We start from the raw sequence: 15805 nt of genomic DNA on the forward strand, positions 1-15805 counted from the left end.
AAGTAGGCTCCACGCTCAGCACGGAGCCCAATGTGGGGCTCGATCCCATGACCCTGGGATCATGACCGGAGCGGAAATCAAGAGTCAGACCCCCCCAACCCACTGAGCCACGCAGGCGCCCCTGTTTTTCTTCTTTAATCAGAGTACAACTTGGGATGTAACTCCAGTTCACAGAGATTGCCTCGGAGAAAAACTGGGGAAGGGAAGGAATCTGACTTGTCAGTGTTGTCCTTTTATCCTACTTTGTTTTTAAAGTTCAAAAAAAAAAAAAATCTTAAAAAAAAAAAGGAACCTTTTTGAGCTCACATATGGGTCATAACCAATTTTCATAAGTTCATCATCAAAGAGATTTCCGCAGTTTACTTCTTCCGTGAAAACAACAATTTCAGTTATGGACAGAAGGGTGTAATGGCTGGGATTTGCTTCAAATTGGGGGGGGGGGGGAGCAATCGGGTAGGAGTGGAACTGAAACCAGACAGGCCAGGAGTAACTGTGGAGCTGGAGCTGGGTGCTCCTTACTCTGTCCCACTTTTGGACGGGTTTGAAAACATCAAAAGTTTATTGAAAATGTATGCACTGGAAAGAAACAGGCCAGTGTAATAGTCAATTTACGTCTCAGAATTAAGGGTCTCCCACCCGGGCTGCTGGCGCCTATTGCCCTCCCTAGTCTATTCTTCCACAGCATTAATTACCTTCTAACACACTATGTAATTTGCATGTCAGATCTATTGTTCATCATGGCCCCACTGCACTGTAGTCTGGCTTAAAGCTTAATGATAAAACTGCTTCATTCTTTTCTGTTTATGGAGAAGCTTCTCGGGATTGGCAGGAGATTGTATTTTCAATTATTTCCCCAACACTCTACAATTTGCTGATTATGTCTTCTGTTCATCATATAAGCTCCACGTGGACACGGATCCAGGTCTGGTTTTATTTCTTGATATTTATAATTACATGTGTGGCTTACATTTCGCTCTTACTGGGACAGACTTAGTATAGAGGTTAAAAGGGATTCTGGAGCCAGTCTGGCCGGGTTCAAATCCCAGCTCTGTCACCCGCTAGCTGGGTGACCACAAAGCAAGTCTGCCCGCCTGTTTTCTCGCCTGTGAAGGGGCACACAGCAGTACCTACCTCAGGGGGTTGCTACCCTGACTGGTAGTAAAACGCTCCGTAAAGCTTGGCTGGAGTTACTTCTGGTGAGAACACCCATTTTTGGAGCCAGATAGCTATGCGTTTGGCTCCTACCCCACCTGTTTTCGCCTGTGAAATGGGGCTAACCTTGCCCCGCCATAAAGGTGATGGGGATTTTTAAAGGAGTGAACGGGCGTGAGGCCTCCCGCCCGGATGCCTGAACCAAAATAACCGCAGTCGAAGCGATAGGGGGCCTCCCGCCCGGATGCCTGAACCAAAATAACGGCAGTTGTTCCTCGCCAGGCGTCTTCCGGCCGGGTTAAGGGACACTCCAAGAGGCGGGAGGGTGCGGACGGACCCAGGATCCCGGCGGCCCCCACCCGTCCCCAGTCTGCGGCGTCAGGTCGGGATCCGTGGTTCTCCCACCGTGGGAAGACCCCCCCCCCCCCCGAAGGAGGGGATCTGGCAAGTATAGGGATGGGGAGGGAGGGGCTGGCTGGGGGCGGGGGAGCCCTGGGAGGCCGGAGGGAGGGGAGCGCGGGGACCAACCAGCCAGAGGGACGATGGGGCGGGGAGTGGGAAAGCTGGCGAAGAAGGGAGGGGCCGGCGAGTAAAAGGGTGGAGGCGGGGAGGGGGGGTGCGAGGGGACAGGTGAGGGCTAGCGGGCGAGGGGCCCCGGCGCCGACCCAAGGTGGGACTCGGGGGCTGGCCGGCCCTGGCAGGGGGGCGCGGGGCGGGGGTGGAGGGGCTGCGGGGAAGGACGGGTCGGGAGCCTGGGGCTCGGCACCTGGGGACTGAGACGGGGCGTGGCGGGGCCGAGGAGGCGGCCGGCGGCCCGGGGGTGCGGCGGGCGGGGGCGGGGCCGGCGGAGGCTGCGCGCGCGCGCGCCGCCGCCGTGGCTGCGGGCCCCTGACTCCTCGACCTTTCCCTCCCGCAGTCAACGCCGCGCCTGGCGCGGGGTGGGGAACATGGGCGCCTCGGCCTCCAGGGGTCGGCCCGCCCGGGTCCCCGCGCCGGAGCCCGAACCCGAGGAGGCGCTGGACCTGAGCCAACTGCCGCCCGAGCTGCTCCTGGTGGTGCTGAGCCACGTGCCCCCACGCACGCTGCTGGGGTGCTGCCGCCGGGTGTGTCGGGGCTGGCGCGCCCTGGTGGACGGCCAGGCCCTGTGGCTGCTCATCCTGGCCCGGGACCACGGCGCCCTGCTGCCGCTCGCCCGCAGCTGCCTGCCCCCCGCCCGCGACGGCCGGCCCTGCCTCCTGGGCCGCTTCTGCGAGCGCCGACCGATCGGACGCAACCTCATCCGCAATCCCTGCGGCCAGGGTGGGGAACGCAGGCTGGGCGGGGGGTGGGGGCGGTCTACCTCCGGGGAGCCGGTGGGAGGGGCCGGGGGCGGAGCCTCGTCGGAGCCGGTGGGAGGCGGCGGCCGGCTGGTGGGCGGGCGAGGAACTTGGGCGCAAGCCTTTTTTATTTAACAGAAGGCCTCCGGAAATGGATGGTGCAGCACGGTGGGGACGGCTGGGTGGTGGAGGTAAACAGGTCAACGGTGCCTGGGGCCCCCTCGCAGACCTGCTTCGTGTCTTCCTTCAGGTGAATGCCCCTACCCCGCAAGGGCCAGGGCCGTTGTGAGCAAGACCTGCCTCTTCTAGTGACCTTTCTTCCTCTTTACTAGCTGGTGTCGCAAGAAGCAGGTCTTGGACCTGGAGGAGGAGGGCTTATGGCCAGAGCTGCTAGATAGTGGCAAGATTGAGATTTGTGTCTCCGACTGGTGAGTATGATGATAAAAACAGCCCTTTGCTCAGCTCTGACCACCTGCGCCGCGCCGTGACCGTTGCACGGGTGACTTCATTTAGGCCTCCTCTGGCAAACCCTGACAGATAAAGTGAAGATCAGGGAGGCCAATGACTTAACCCCTCCCCTCCTCCACCCCTCTCCCGGGGAACTGGATTGCAAGATGCCAGATTGGAATCCAAGTACAGAGGACTTGGCCCAGACCAGTCTGGTCTGTGAATGAGATGCTCCTTGCCATGGGAGGAGGCACTGGAGGATAGTTAGCTAAGTTTACATGCTGGAGCCAGACTTTCCAAGTCCAGATCGTGGCTCCGCAACTTTCTGGCTTTGGGTGAGTCACAGTGTGCCTCAGTTTCCCCATCTTTACAAGGTAGGGTTACATGTCAGGTACATAGCCAGCGCTTTATAAGTGTGAACTGTTTTAGCGTTTTGTTTTTTGAGCCTTGAGCCTGTGAGAATGTGTATTTCAAGACCTCAGATCTTTTAAGAGAGTTTCAGGAGCATTTGAGAGGTTCCGAAAGAGGAGGCGATTCGCCCTGGTGGCACAGCTAGGGCTCGGTGAGACCTGGCATGAGGCTCAGACCCCTCCGACTCCAGAGCTCATCGTGCTCTGTAGTGATGGTCTTGAAACTGGAGTACCTGAAGACTTTTCAAGGGATACATGACCCAGATAATTTTTAAGGGAGGCAGTTCCAGATCTGCTACAGCTGTGTTCCCTGTTCTAAAATTATCAGCTACACATCACATCTTGGAGGGGACCATCATATGGTTGTCCTTTCCTGGCCCTTTCTCACAGTCCACCAGTTTTACAGAAAAACCAAGCCCCTCACTAGGGTGTGTGGTCCCCCCGGATGTAAAGACTTCTGGAGAGTCAGGCAGAGTGACCGCTTGAAATTTCAGCCTTACCTAATTCACTTTTAATTAAAGGCACCGTAACTCCCCCCGCCCTGCAAATCCATCTCATTGGTGGGGGGGTGGGGGGGGGTGGAATTTACAATAAAATTGGTTTTTAATGTAATCGGTAGTTTTCAAACTTTTGTAGCCTGTGTGCTGTTCTGGTCATCCGTGTACCATTTGATTGTAATGATCAGCGGGTCCCAAATTTTGCTCTGCGTTACGCAGGAGCATTGAAAACTCCCAGCGCCCAGGTCACCCTCCATACCAATGAAATCCGAGTGTCTAGGGGTGAGAGCCAGGTATCAGGATCTGTGAGAAGTTTCGAGCCGACTGTAAAATTAGAGGGTTGCAACCCCCAGGACCATCCTTACTTCTGACGCCCGCTGCAGGTCTGGGGGATTCCCAAAACCACCCTCAGGTTCAGTGATTCACAGGAAAGACTCCTAGAACTCACCAAACTATTATGTAATTACAGTTTATTACAAGGAAAACCTAACCGGCATCATCCACGGGAAGTACCAAACCCAGACCTTCTATTGTTCCCTGGTCACGGAGTCAGGATGCATTACTGTCCTGTACATCCATGTGACTGTATACATGGAACCTTGCCGACCTGGGAAGTGCGCCTAAGCACCAGAATTTCTGTCGGTGCTTCATCATGTGGTTCGTCTCAGCCTCCTGGTCAACTGATGTTGCCTGACGTGTCCTAAGCCACGTTGTTGGCTCTTTCTGGAGTGGCTAGCTGCCACGGTGGGACTGTTGTGGATGCGGCCAGCCGTCGCTGGAATCATGTTGGTAGGGTATCCAGTATGACCCAAGGTCCCCAGGCAGACAAAGGTAACTCCCGGCAGCCATGATATTCCAAAGGCCCAGAGATGACCTCCCAGAAGCTGAGAGCAGAGGCCGTCCGTACCTTGGGACAAGGCTAAATTCTTTTCTATGCAATAGCTTTTCCACAATTCCAGATGATTCCAATCCACAGCAAAGGCCGGGAACCACTACTGGGTAATAATTCAGTCCCAAAGGAAAAATGTTAACGCTTACAGCTTTATGGTCACAGGAAAAAAATTTTTTAATTTCTTTTTCTTCTTTCTTTTTTTTCTTTTTTTGTTTTTTGTTTTTTGTTTGTTTTGTTTTGAGAGAAAAAGAGCACGTGCAAGTAGGAGAGAGGCAGAGGGAGACACAGAACCTTAAGCAGGCTTCACACCCAACACGAAGCTGGGCACGGGGCTCGATCTCACAACCGTGAGATCCTGACCTGAGCCAAAATCAAGAGTCAGATGCCTAAAAAAGAGTCGGATGCTTAACCGACTGAGCCACCCAGGTGCCCCCATCAATTTCTATTCAAATACACATTCTGGTATGCGGTTGGCATAGAGCGGTGTGAAAGGGCAACCAAAAAGTCAGGAGAAAATAAAAACGTCACTATCACATGAGGACAAAATTGTGTGGCAGATGGAGAGCGGACGTCCGATTCTAAGAACAATGTGAAGTCTCTGAAGGAAGAAACTTACGTGTATTTTTTTCAGTTTTTTGAATGTTTATTTTTGAGAGAAAGAAAGAGCATGAGTGGGGGGGGGGGGCGCGGGCAGAGAGAGGGAGACACAGAATCCGACTCAGGCTCCAGGCTCTGAGCTGTCGGCACAGAGCCCGACGCGGGATTGGAGCCCACGAGCTGCCAGATCACGCCCAGCCGACTGAGCCACCCAGGCGCTCCTTATTTGTGTATTTTTGTAGTCCGTTACCCTTAAGTTGTAAACTTTGACTTCTAGCATCAAAAGGGTACATATTTTATTTTATTTTTTTAAGCGTCTATATTTTAAGTGTGCAGCTCAGTGAGTTATCACAAAGTGAACACATCCGTGTTACCAGCCCCTTTCCCATCACTACACACCCGAGAGTAGTTGCCGTCCTGAATTCTGTTAGAATAGGTAAGTTTTGTCCATTTTTGTACTCGGGACAGAGAGAGTCCTATGGCATATAATTTGTATCTGGCTTCTTCTTTGTTTGTTTGTTTGTTTGTTTATTTTTGAGAGAGAGCACAAGTGGGGTAAGGGCAGAGAGAGGGGGAGACACAGGATCCAAAGCAGGCTCTGCGCTAAACGCAGAGGCCCGATGCGGGGCTCGAACTCATGAACTGTGAGATCATGACCTGAGCCGAAGTCAGACACTTAACTGGCTGAACCACCCAGGCACCCCTCCCCTGGTCGTTTTAAATGACTGACATGAAAATTATCTTTTAAAATATCAACATGCAGGGGCGCCTGGATGGCTCAGTAGATTAAGCTGACTTCGGCTCAGGTCATGATCTCACGGTTCATGAGTTCGAGCCCCGCATCCCGCTCTGTGGTGACGGCTCGGAGCCTGGAGCCTGCTTCAGATTCCATGTCCCCCTCTCTCTCCGCCTCTTCCCTGCTCATGCTCCGTCCTTCTCTTTCAAGATCAGATAAACATTAAAAACTTTTTTTTAATAAAAACAAAATGGAAAAATAAAATGTCGGTGTATACATTGGACAGCGGTACATCTTTTGCCACCATTTAAACGTAGAAAGAGCACTTTCCACCGTCACCTTAATAACACGGGAGGAGGTGCCTTGAAGACCAGGGCTCCAGGTCACTGTTCAGAAAACGGATGTGCTTGCAGACCAGCCGGGGCACTCAGTTTAATGCAGATTCTGCTTCATGGGGTCTTCGGTGGGGCCAAGCTCCCAGGGGACGCTGGGCGTGCTACAAAATTTGTGTATGCAAATTTTGGATTTGCATACATGGGGAGACCATTTCGGGGGTGGGGGAGGCAGGCAGACACCCAAAGAGACAAGTGGGCTAGTCCAGCCTTCAAGGCCTCCCTCCCTCCACAGGTGGGGAGCCCGACACGACAGTGGCTGTATGTACCGACTCCTTGTCCAACTTCTAGATGCCAACCAGACGGTCCTGGATAAATTCTCTGCTATGCCTGTTCCCATCCAGCAGTGGAACAACAATGTCTGCTTTCAGGTGAGTCTCTGACAGGGACACGGGGAGAGGGTGGTGGGGCCTGGGACGGTTATCTGTTGCGTAACAAATGACCCCAAAACTTAGTGGCTTTACGTCAACAGCAGTCATTTTGGTACTTCTTGTGGTTTCCTTTCTTTTATTTAACGTTTATTTTTGAGAGAGAAAGAGAGAGCGCATGCGCAAGGGAGCGGGGAAGGGGCTGGCGGGGGCGGGGGGGGGGGGGGAGGGACAGAGGATCCACAGCCTCCGCGCCCACCGCGGTGAGCTGGACGCAGGGCTCGAACTCACGAACCGTGAGATCACGACCTGAGCTGAAATCAGACGCTCAACTGACTGAGCCTCCCAGGCGCCCCATCTTCTCATGGTTTCTATAAGGAGGGCTCTGTTGGGTGCTTCTGGTTCCCGTGTGTGTGAACAGCGGCTGGTGGCTTCGTCGAGTCCCAGAGAGCTTTGGTGTGCGTTGTCTCTGCCAGGGCTGGTTTGGATTTCCTCGTGGCATGGCCACCTCAGGGCAGCCAGACTGCTCACTGGTGGCTCAGGATCCCTCGAGGAGGGCTCTAGAGAATCCAAGACAAGCTGCCTTGCCTTTTCTGACCCAGCTTTGGCACTCACTCGGCGACGGTCACTTAGCATCACTTCCGCCACCCTCCGGGTTACAGACAGACCCACCCAGGCTCAAGGGGACGGGAATTAGAATGAGGAACCGTGTGATTCCATCTGCCAGAGAGCCCCACTCCCAGCTTTCGAGAAGAAGGCTGTGGCACAACGGGCTGATCTCTCCTTTACCTGCAGGTCACCCACGTGTTCTCTGACATCAAGATAGGCGTCCGCTTTGTGTCCTTCGAACATTGGGGCCAGGACACACAGTTCTGGGCAGGTCACTATGGAGCTCGTGTGACCAACTCCAGCGTGGTCGTGCGGGCCCGTCTGTCTTAGTCGAGCGCTCTCCTTGCAAAACAACCTGACCTATGCCTTCCAGAACCTGGGACCGTTGGCCAGGCCTTCTTATGAACCAAGGACATGTACCTCCTGGCATCCTGGATACTCTAGAATCCATTCAAGGGTCCTGCTGGGCCCCCTCTTCAGGTTCTAGAAACTACTAGAAGGAAGAAAGTTCCTCCATCACATCTACCTACTGCTGTTGTAGGGCTGGGGGGACGACACAGGTGAGCACCCAGGAGTGCTGGTCCTGGAGAGGGCTCTTCACCCTCATCCCGGAGGTCCTCTGATTCAACCCCAGCCCCCCTCTACCCTTGTCTCCTCTTGTTTCTGCTTCGGGGGTTTCATTGGTCCCTTTTGGGCACCCCCCTCATCTCTGAAGTAGAATCTTGTCCTTGTGGCTGGGAAGATTCCAGCCACCTTGGGTGGCAAACTTCACCTCCTGAAGCTTCGGGGCCGGGACCAGATCTCACAGTTGAAAGTCAACTAGCTCAAAAAACGTTTGGAGACCCTCAAGGACCCCTGGGATTGTGTGGTGTATAAAATTATTTTTTACTTTGAAACGTTTCGCGAACGTTGGGAGAATAATATATCCGCAACGGCTACCTTGCCGGTCATATGTAATAAATTTATTATTTTGCCAAAAGTACCTGGGATCTTTTCGATATGAGTCTGATGTTACTGTCTTGGTTACTACTTGGCCCGAAAAAACAAACTGTCCCGGTGGAGGAGGGAAAACTACAGAAGAAAACCCCAATAGAAGGTGTTTTAGTAGGAAAGAACGGAAGAGTTAGAACAGTATTATTTCCCTAGCCCCAAGGAAACCATCGATTCAGACAAAGATTTTCAACCAGGGTCAAAAGTATTAGGCAGACAGTGGACGTAGGTACAGTAATCACACCGGCAACACAGTTGTGACTTTCTAATGTTTATTTTTGAGAGGGAGACAGACAGAGCATGAGCGGGGGAGGGGCAGAGGGAGAGGGAGACCCAGAATCCGAAGCAGGCTCCAGGCTCTTGAGTGGTCAGCGCAGAGCCCGACATGGGGCTCGGACTCGTGAACCGTGAGATCATGACCTGAGCTGAAGTCGGACGCTCAACCGACTGAGCCACCCAGGCGCCCCAAGATTTTATTTATTTATTTATTTTTTCAACGTTTTTAATTTATTTTTGGGACAGAGAGAGACAGAGCATGAACGGGGGAGGGGCAGAGAGAGAGGGAGACACAGAATCGGAAACAGGCTCCAGGCTCCGAGCCATCAGCCCAGAGCCTGACGCGGGGCTCGAACTCACGGACCGCGAGATCGTGACCTGGCTGAAGTCGGACGCTTAACTGACTGCGCCACCCAGGCGCCCCAAGATTTTATTTTTAAGTAATCTCTACACCCAGCGTGGGGCTTGAACTCATAACCCTCAGACCAAGAGTTGCGTGCTCTACTGAGTGAGCCAGCCAGGCGCCCCTAGGTGTTCTGGGTGTTCTGATGTGATCCACATGAAGTGGGTCTCACCGTATCCCACCCGGAACTGCTCACTTGGAGGGTCAGGCCGTCAGCCCCGTCTTGCCATAGAAGGGAAACACCGGCAAAGAGGCAACCAGACGAGCCCAGAAGTGGCGCTTTTTTTTTTTTTTTTTTTTTGCCAGTTTCTTAAAAAAGGAGTTGTGACAGGTTGAAACAGACCTAAGAGTCGTGACCAGATGGAGTGTGTGGGCCTGGAGTAAAGACTGGTTTGGACAATTCAGCTCTAGAGAGTATTTTTGGGTCAACTGGGGGAATTTGGATATGAGGAATATGAAAAACATTTACAGGAAGGAAAAGGTAGAGGCCATTGCTTTAAAAAAAAAAAAGGCAGCAGTATAATTTTTTTTTTAATTTAATTTATTTTTGAGAGAGAGAGAGAGATACGGACAGAGCATGAGCGGGGGAGGGACAGAGAGAGACACAGAAGCCGAAGCAGGCTCCAGGCCCCAAGCTGTCAGCTCAGAGCCTGACCGTCTGACGCAGGGCTTGAACCCACAAACTGTGAGATCGTGACTTGCGCCGAAGTTGGATGCTTAACCGACTGAGCCACCCAGGCGCCCCAAGCAGCCATATAATTTAATTTAACTTTGGCACATATATTGTATGTATACACCTACGTGTGTGTGTGTGTGTGTGTGTGTGTGTGTGTGTGTGTGCCCCCAAGTTAAATGATACTACTTTATGCATACACACGTGCATGCACGTATTTCTATCCTGGAGTACGTTCTGAATGTGCATGTGTATATAGATAGGTAGGTAGGTGTATATATGCGGAAGAATAAGAATATTAACTATGGAGGCACCTGGCTGGCTCATTCAGTAGAGCATGTGACTCTTGATCTAGGGTTGTGAGTTCAAGCCGTGACTCTTGATCTAGGGTTGTGAGTTCAAGCCGTGACTCTTGATCTAGGGTTGTGAGTTCAAGCCGTACGTTGGGCACAGAGCTTACTTAAAATTTAAAAAAAAACAACAAAAAGTCAGTGAACTACAGGGTTACGGGGTTACTGCCGTGATGATCTCTGGTAGTGGTGACTTTGTATTTATTTTGCTTATCTGTAGTTCTCTTTTTCTGAGTGTGTATGTGTATTAGAAGAAATACAAGAAGACATGTAAAGTGCCCTCCAATGCCGTTTCCCCCCCCCTCAGAACTAATCTTTTTATTTATTTTTATTTATGTTTGTAAATTTTTTTAAAGATTTAATTTTGAGAGAGAGAGAGAAAGTGAGAGTGGGGGAGGGGCAGAGAGAAAGGGGGAGAGAGAGATTCCAAGCAGGCCCTGCACTGTTAGCACAGAGCTTGGATCCACGACCCGTGAGATCATGACCTGAGCCGAAGTCAGATGCTTAACCGACTGAGCCACCCAGGCGACCCTATTTAGTTACTTATTTATTTAACGAGATCTTTACACCCAAGGTGGGGCTTGAACTCACAACCCGGAGATCAAGAATCACATGCCCTATGCCAGCCTGGCGCCCCCAGAAATAACCATGTTTAAAGGCATCTTTGCCGACAGTGTTCGCTTATTTTATTTTGTCACGGAGAATTTGAAACATAAACAAAAGCAAAGAGAAGAGTATTGTAACCTCCGTGTATCTATCTCCCAGCAACAGTTTTACCAGCTTATGGCCAGTCCTCCATCCACACATCCCCATGGATTCTCCGCTCTTCCATATTATTTTTTTAATATGTTTTTATTTTGCAGCAACTTCAAACTTAACAGAGAAGTTGTAGGTGTGGCACAAAGATTTTTTGCCCCTGAAACACCTAATACATTTTCATCATCACAGCAAAATTCTTGAGTGTGTATTCTCTATGTATGAGGTCATTCTCCTGTAAGACTACAATATAGCAATGCAAACCATGACGGTCATGTCAATTCAGTGACTGCCCCCAAAGAGCTAACCTAGCTGGCCTCCCCGTAAAAAGGACTGATTGCAGTGTGCCTGGGTGGCTCCGTTGGTTAAGTGTCTGACTTTGGCTCAGGTCATGATCTCACGGGTCGTGGGTTCGAGCCCCGCGTCGGGCTCTGTGCTGACAGCTCGGAGCCTGGAGCCTGCTTCGGATTCTGTGTCTCCCTCTCTCTCTACCCCTCCCCTGCTTGCACTCTGTCTTTCTCTGTCTCTCAAAAATGAATAAACGTTTAAAAAAAATTAATTAATTAAGAGAGAGAGAAGCCTGATTGCAACATTGGCTCATGGCTGACATCTGGGAAAGTGAATTTTGGAAGTTTTCCCTGCCATTACCTAACCGGTGAGGGTGGCTCGTTGCACAAATATTTAGTATGGTTTATGGTAAACGCTTGCTTTCATTCTGGGAGTTTGGAATTTGGGTACGAGCCAGGACCCCCCCCAACCCTGGGAAACCCTAGGGTCCTGAATCTCTGATGAGCTTCCCTGGATATCACACACCTGCTAGGTCAGGAGTACACTCTGTGTGACCCCTCAGGGAAGGGAGAGGACATGAGGAACCGGCACATGGATTCTTCCAGGCTGTCTGTCTTTCCCCCTTATTATCTAGCTGTGCGTGCAGTTACACCACTGCGGTCTCAGGAGGGAGTATAACTATATACTGAGTTTCAGGAGCGTTTCTGGCAAATATCTGAGCATGAGGGTCATCTTGGGATTATATACACATACACACACACACACACACACACACACACACACACGCACGGTGGTGACAGCGGTGGGGCTGAAGATCCTGACTAAAATATCTGGGGAAAAGGGAGAGGAGTGAGGGATGAAGACACCTAGGTGATGTCTGTTGTAAGAGATAAGCCACCTATGGAATTAAAACAATAGGTCCCACCCTTGGGGATTTGGCTCACAGGATCCCCTCACTGACTTGGGCAGGTGCCAGCCACGGTGAAGAAAATGACTCAGCCTGGTGATGCCTTGGGTGTTTCCCACTTTCTCCCAGGCAGGAGGAGAAAAGGCCCAAACATTCCCCCAGATGAGTTTGGGGTCAAAGCCAATAAACGTGGGGCACCTCGGTGGCTCAGTCGGTTGAGCGTCCAACTTCGGCTCAGGTCATGATCTCACGGTTGGTGAGTTTGAGCCCCGCATCGGGCTCTTTGCTGTCAGTGCAGGGCCGGCTTCAGATCCTCTGTCCCCCTCACTCTCTACCCCTCCCCTGCACGTGCTCTCTTTCTCTTTCTTAAAAATAAATAAAATATTTAAAAAAAAAAAAAAAAGACAGTAAATGTTAGTTTGTAGTTGCTGTCTACTCTAGGTGGGAGGAGAAAGGGGCCAAATTCCCCAAAGACAGACTTTAGTTGAACTAAAAGGTTTGAAAGTTTGCCTTGTGTTCTCCTCTAAGTGGGAGGACAACTGGTTACATCCATTCCCTGGGTGGATCAAAGTTTTAGGTAAGCCCAAGGGAGCACCATGGAAAAGAAACTTGCCAGCCCTTCAGCCTGGAGGCCACAGCAGCCCCTCCTACCCCACCGGGATCTCTGAGCAGCCGTGATGTTAACCTGGTAAATGCTGAATTAAATGCTAGATTATTTCTTTTTCTTTCTTTGCTTGCTTGCTTTCTTTTCTTTATTTGCTTTCTTCTTTCACTTTCTTTCTTTCCTTTTTTCCTTCCTTTTTTCTCTTTCCTTCTTTCTTTTACTTCTTTCTTCCTTTCTTTCTTTCCTTCTTCCTCCTTATCTTTCTTTCTTCCTCTCCTTTCTTTCTCCACTTCTTTTTCTTTCTCTCCTTTCTTTCCTTCTTTCTTTCTTTCAAGCAGGCTCCAAGCCCAATATGGGGCTTGAACTCATGACCCTGAGATCAACAGTCGCATGCTCTGCCGACCGAGCCGGGCGCCCCAGTGCTGAATTTACTTTTAGGGATTTGAGTAAACTTGTAATGAGGTGGGGGAAAGGGGGGAAAATTTATAATCCAATGCTATCCATCAATTATATCTCAAAGAAAAAGGGAAATTTGAAAAATGGCTTTGTATTTTAACGGCCATTTCATCTGGATGTATGATTAAAATAATCAATGATCAATGTCTACGTATATGTATATATACCCGTGTGTGTGTGTGTGTGTGTGTGTGTGTGTGTGTGTGTGTGTTTTCTGTTTATTATGACAGCTTGACGGCTTAAAAGACCTTCTTGACTGGGGAGACAGTGTGCCTCCTGGCCGATTCTTAGAGACCACAAAGAACCCTACAGGAGCCTGCCCGTGGTAGGAAAACAAACCAATCCAGAGCCAGACCTCCTCCGTGTGGCTCCAGCACCCCCGGGGGCAATATTCCTCTGCTTCACCACCCCAGGGCTGGGTGCCAGGCAACTAGGAACCACCCCTGTAGTCTGAGTCGTGAAATCATGCACGCTGACCAGTCCCAAATGGTTCATCCTGCCCTGTCTTTCCCCAGGACGCCCCAACAAAAGTGGCTTAAACCTTCCCCCACCTGGGTCTCGCCTCTCGCCTCCTGGCCACACTGTGTCTTTCCCATGCGGCCCTGTGCGACACACCTCCTGTCTCTGGGACCTGTGAGTATAATAAACTGATTTCCTGAGCCTCTCCTCTGTCTCCCCTTGTGCCTGCACCCCCACACCCTACAGATCATCTCGTGAGAGAATACGAAACAATATAATGTCATATGCTTGTAATATACTCTGGAGAGATTATCCGGGTCAGGGAAAGCTACAAAAAACAAGGTGTGTGTGTGTGTGTGTGTGTGTGTGTGTGTGTGTGTGTGTGTGACACTGTCTTGTTTTTGCCGCCAATGGGGGTATTGGAAACAGAACGAGTACAAGGCTCCGTAAATGATATTTGCTATAATTTTGGCCTATGAGAGCCTTTGGAGAAAAGGAGACAATATGAAAATAGAGGCCATCTTCAGTCTACAAGCAGATAACATGTGGAACAGTTTTAGCTTGCTGATGAGGCCTCGTGGAAATCACATGCCCGGCCCTCCGTGGCTGTTGATTTTCCAGCCTGGTGCGCACACACACACACACACACACACACACACACACACACACACACACGTATATATCGTATACCTGAAAAAGTCTTTATTCTGCCTTTGTTTGATTGTTAGTTCTTTTTTCTTAAACAGAATTTTTCTTTTTTTTGAAAAATGTTTAAAGTTCATTTTATTTATTTATTTATTTAGAAAGAGAGAGAGAGCCCGTGAGGGAGGGGCAGAGAGAGAGAGGGAGAGACAGAAACCCAAGCAGGCTCCACGCTGTCGGCACAGAACTCACGAACCACGAGATCACGACCTGGGCCGAAATCAAGAGTCCGAGGCTTAACCGACTGAGCCGTCCAGACGCCCCTAAACAGAATTTTTCTTTGAGAGCAGTTTCAGGTTCTTAGCGAAACTGAGCAGGAAGCGCCGATCCCGATCCCCTATATCCTCTCCCCGCACACAGGCCAGCCCCCACCTTCCCCCCCCCGCCCCCGCTACCAACAACTCCCACCAGAGAGGGACTCTTGTGACAATCCACGGGTGTACATCCACACTTTACTTATGACCCAGTGTCCACTGTTCAGCCTGGATGTCCTGCGTTGAGTGGGTTGAATGGGTGTGGACGAACGTACACTGATACGCACAGTAGTGGACGTGTATCCACATTATAGTATCGTGCAGAATAGTTTCACTGCTCTGCCTCACCCCTGGCAACCGCTGATCATTTACTGGCTCCTTTGTTTTGCCTTCCAGGATGTCATGGCTGAAATCATACAGTTATGTAGCCTTCTTCAGCTTGGCTTCTTTTGCTTAGTGATAATGCATTTAAGGTTCTACGTGTCTTGGTAGCTCTTCTTTTTTTTTTTTTTTTTAACGTTTATTGATTTTTGAGAGAGAGAAAGACAGAGCGTGGGTGGGGGAGGGGCAGAGAGGGAGGGAGACACCGACTCCCAAGCAGGCTCCAGGCTCCTAGCTGTCAGCACAGAGCCCCGCGCGGGGCTCGAACCCACGAACCGGGAGATGGTGACCTGAGCCGAAGTCAGACGCATCAACCGACTGAGCCACCCAGGCGCTCCCTGTCTTCTCACTGCCTTGGAGTGTATCCTTTCGAGTAGATCAATTTGAGCTCTAACACTGATAAGGTACCAAGGGCTTAGGGAAGCTTTTCTCATCATTTGGACTTGAAACAAGATCTTCGGGTTCCTTCACAGAGCTCTGCCTCTGCCAAAGAAAAGCCTCGGGCTTTTTTGGATTCCTGAATTCACAGATCCTAATTGCCTGGACCTGACTCTAAGCCAAAACCTGACATTGTCTGCTGTGGACTGTTTCCTTCTCGGCTTGAACTGTGCTCCGTGGAAAGCAGGCATGCCCTCAAGGAACAGGGCTTAACTCTGGGAGGCTGGCAGATTTAAGACGCCCCTCCGTGGGACCCTAAGCTGGGCAAACATCCTGGATGCTGGCTGGACCATCTGGGTCACCTAAGAATGCCCACAGGAAAAGGCTTCTTTTTTAGCGGAACTGTCTAAAATCAAGCTACTGCTCAGCCCTCTCTTTCTGGTGCGGATACGAACTTTTAACGCAGTCCTAGCTTGTGATCCCTGCCAAAGGCTGCAAGCTGGGGAAGGTCA

The 15805-nt window shown here is 50.9% G+C and overlaps 1 protein-coding gene and 1 long non-coding RNA gene across 4 annotated transcripts in view; one reads left to right on the forward strand and one right to left on the reverse strand.

Moving 5' to 3' along the window:
* The window catches only part of LOC128778030 (uncharacterized), a 250161-nt gene that overhangs the window by 34934 nt on the left and 199422 nt on the right, over positions 1 to 15805 (reverse strand). The gene's annotated exons all lie outside the window — the stretch shown is intronic.
* FBXO27 (F-box protein 27) lies at positions 1748 to 8398 on the forward strand. Of its 3 annotated transcripts, XM_053905994.1 has the most exons (6): positions 1748 to 1822; positions 2069 to 2451; positions 2607 to 2718; positions 2801 to 2896; positions 6675 to 6810; positions 7603 to 7907. In XM_053905994.1, the coding sequence occupies exons 2-6, from the start codon at positions 2100 to 2102 to the stop codon at positions 7744 to 7746; spliced, it is 840 nt and encodes a 279-aa protein (XP_053761969.1). In that variant the 5' UTR covers positions 1748 to 1822; positions 2069 to 2099; the 3' UTR covers positions 7747 to 7907. The 3 variants fall into 3 exon arrangements, with proteins under 3 accessions (XP_053761969.1, XP_053761971.1, XP_053761968.1); XM_053905996.1 differs by lacking the exon at positions 1748 to 1822 and having other exon boundaries at positions 2002 to 2451; positions 7790 to 8398; XM_053905993.1 differs by lacking the exon at positions 1748 to 1822 and having other exon boundaries at positions 2004 to 2451.

This window comes from Panthera pardus, unplaced genomic scaffold (assembly GCF_024362965.1).
Source record: "Panthera pardus isolate Hobbes unplaced genomic scaffold, ASM2436296v1 HiC_scaffold_18, whole genome shotgun sequence".
Lineage (NCBI taxonomy): Eukaryota > Metazoa > Chordata > Mammalia > Carnivora > Felidae > Panthera > Panthera pardus.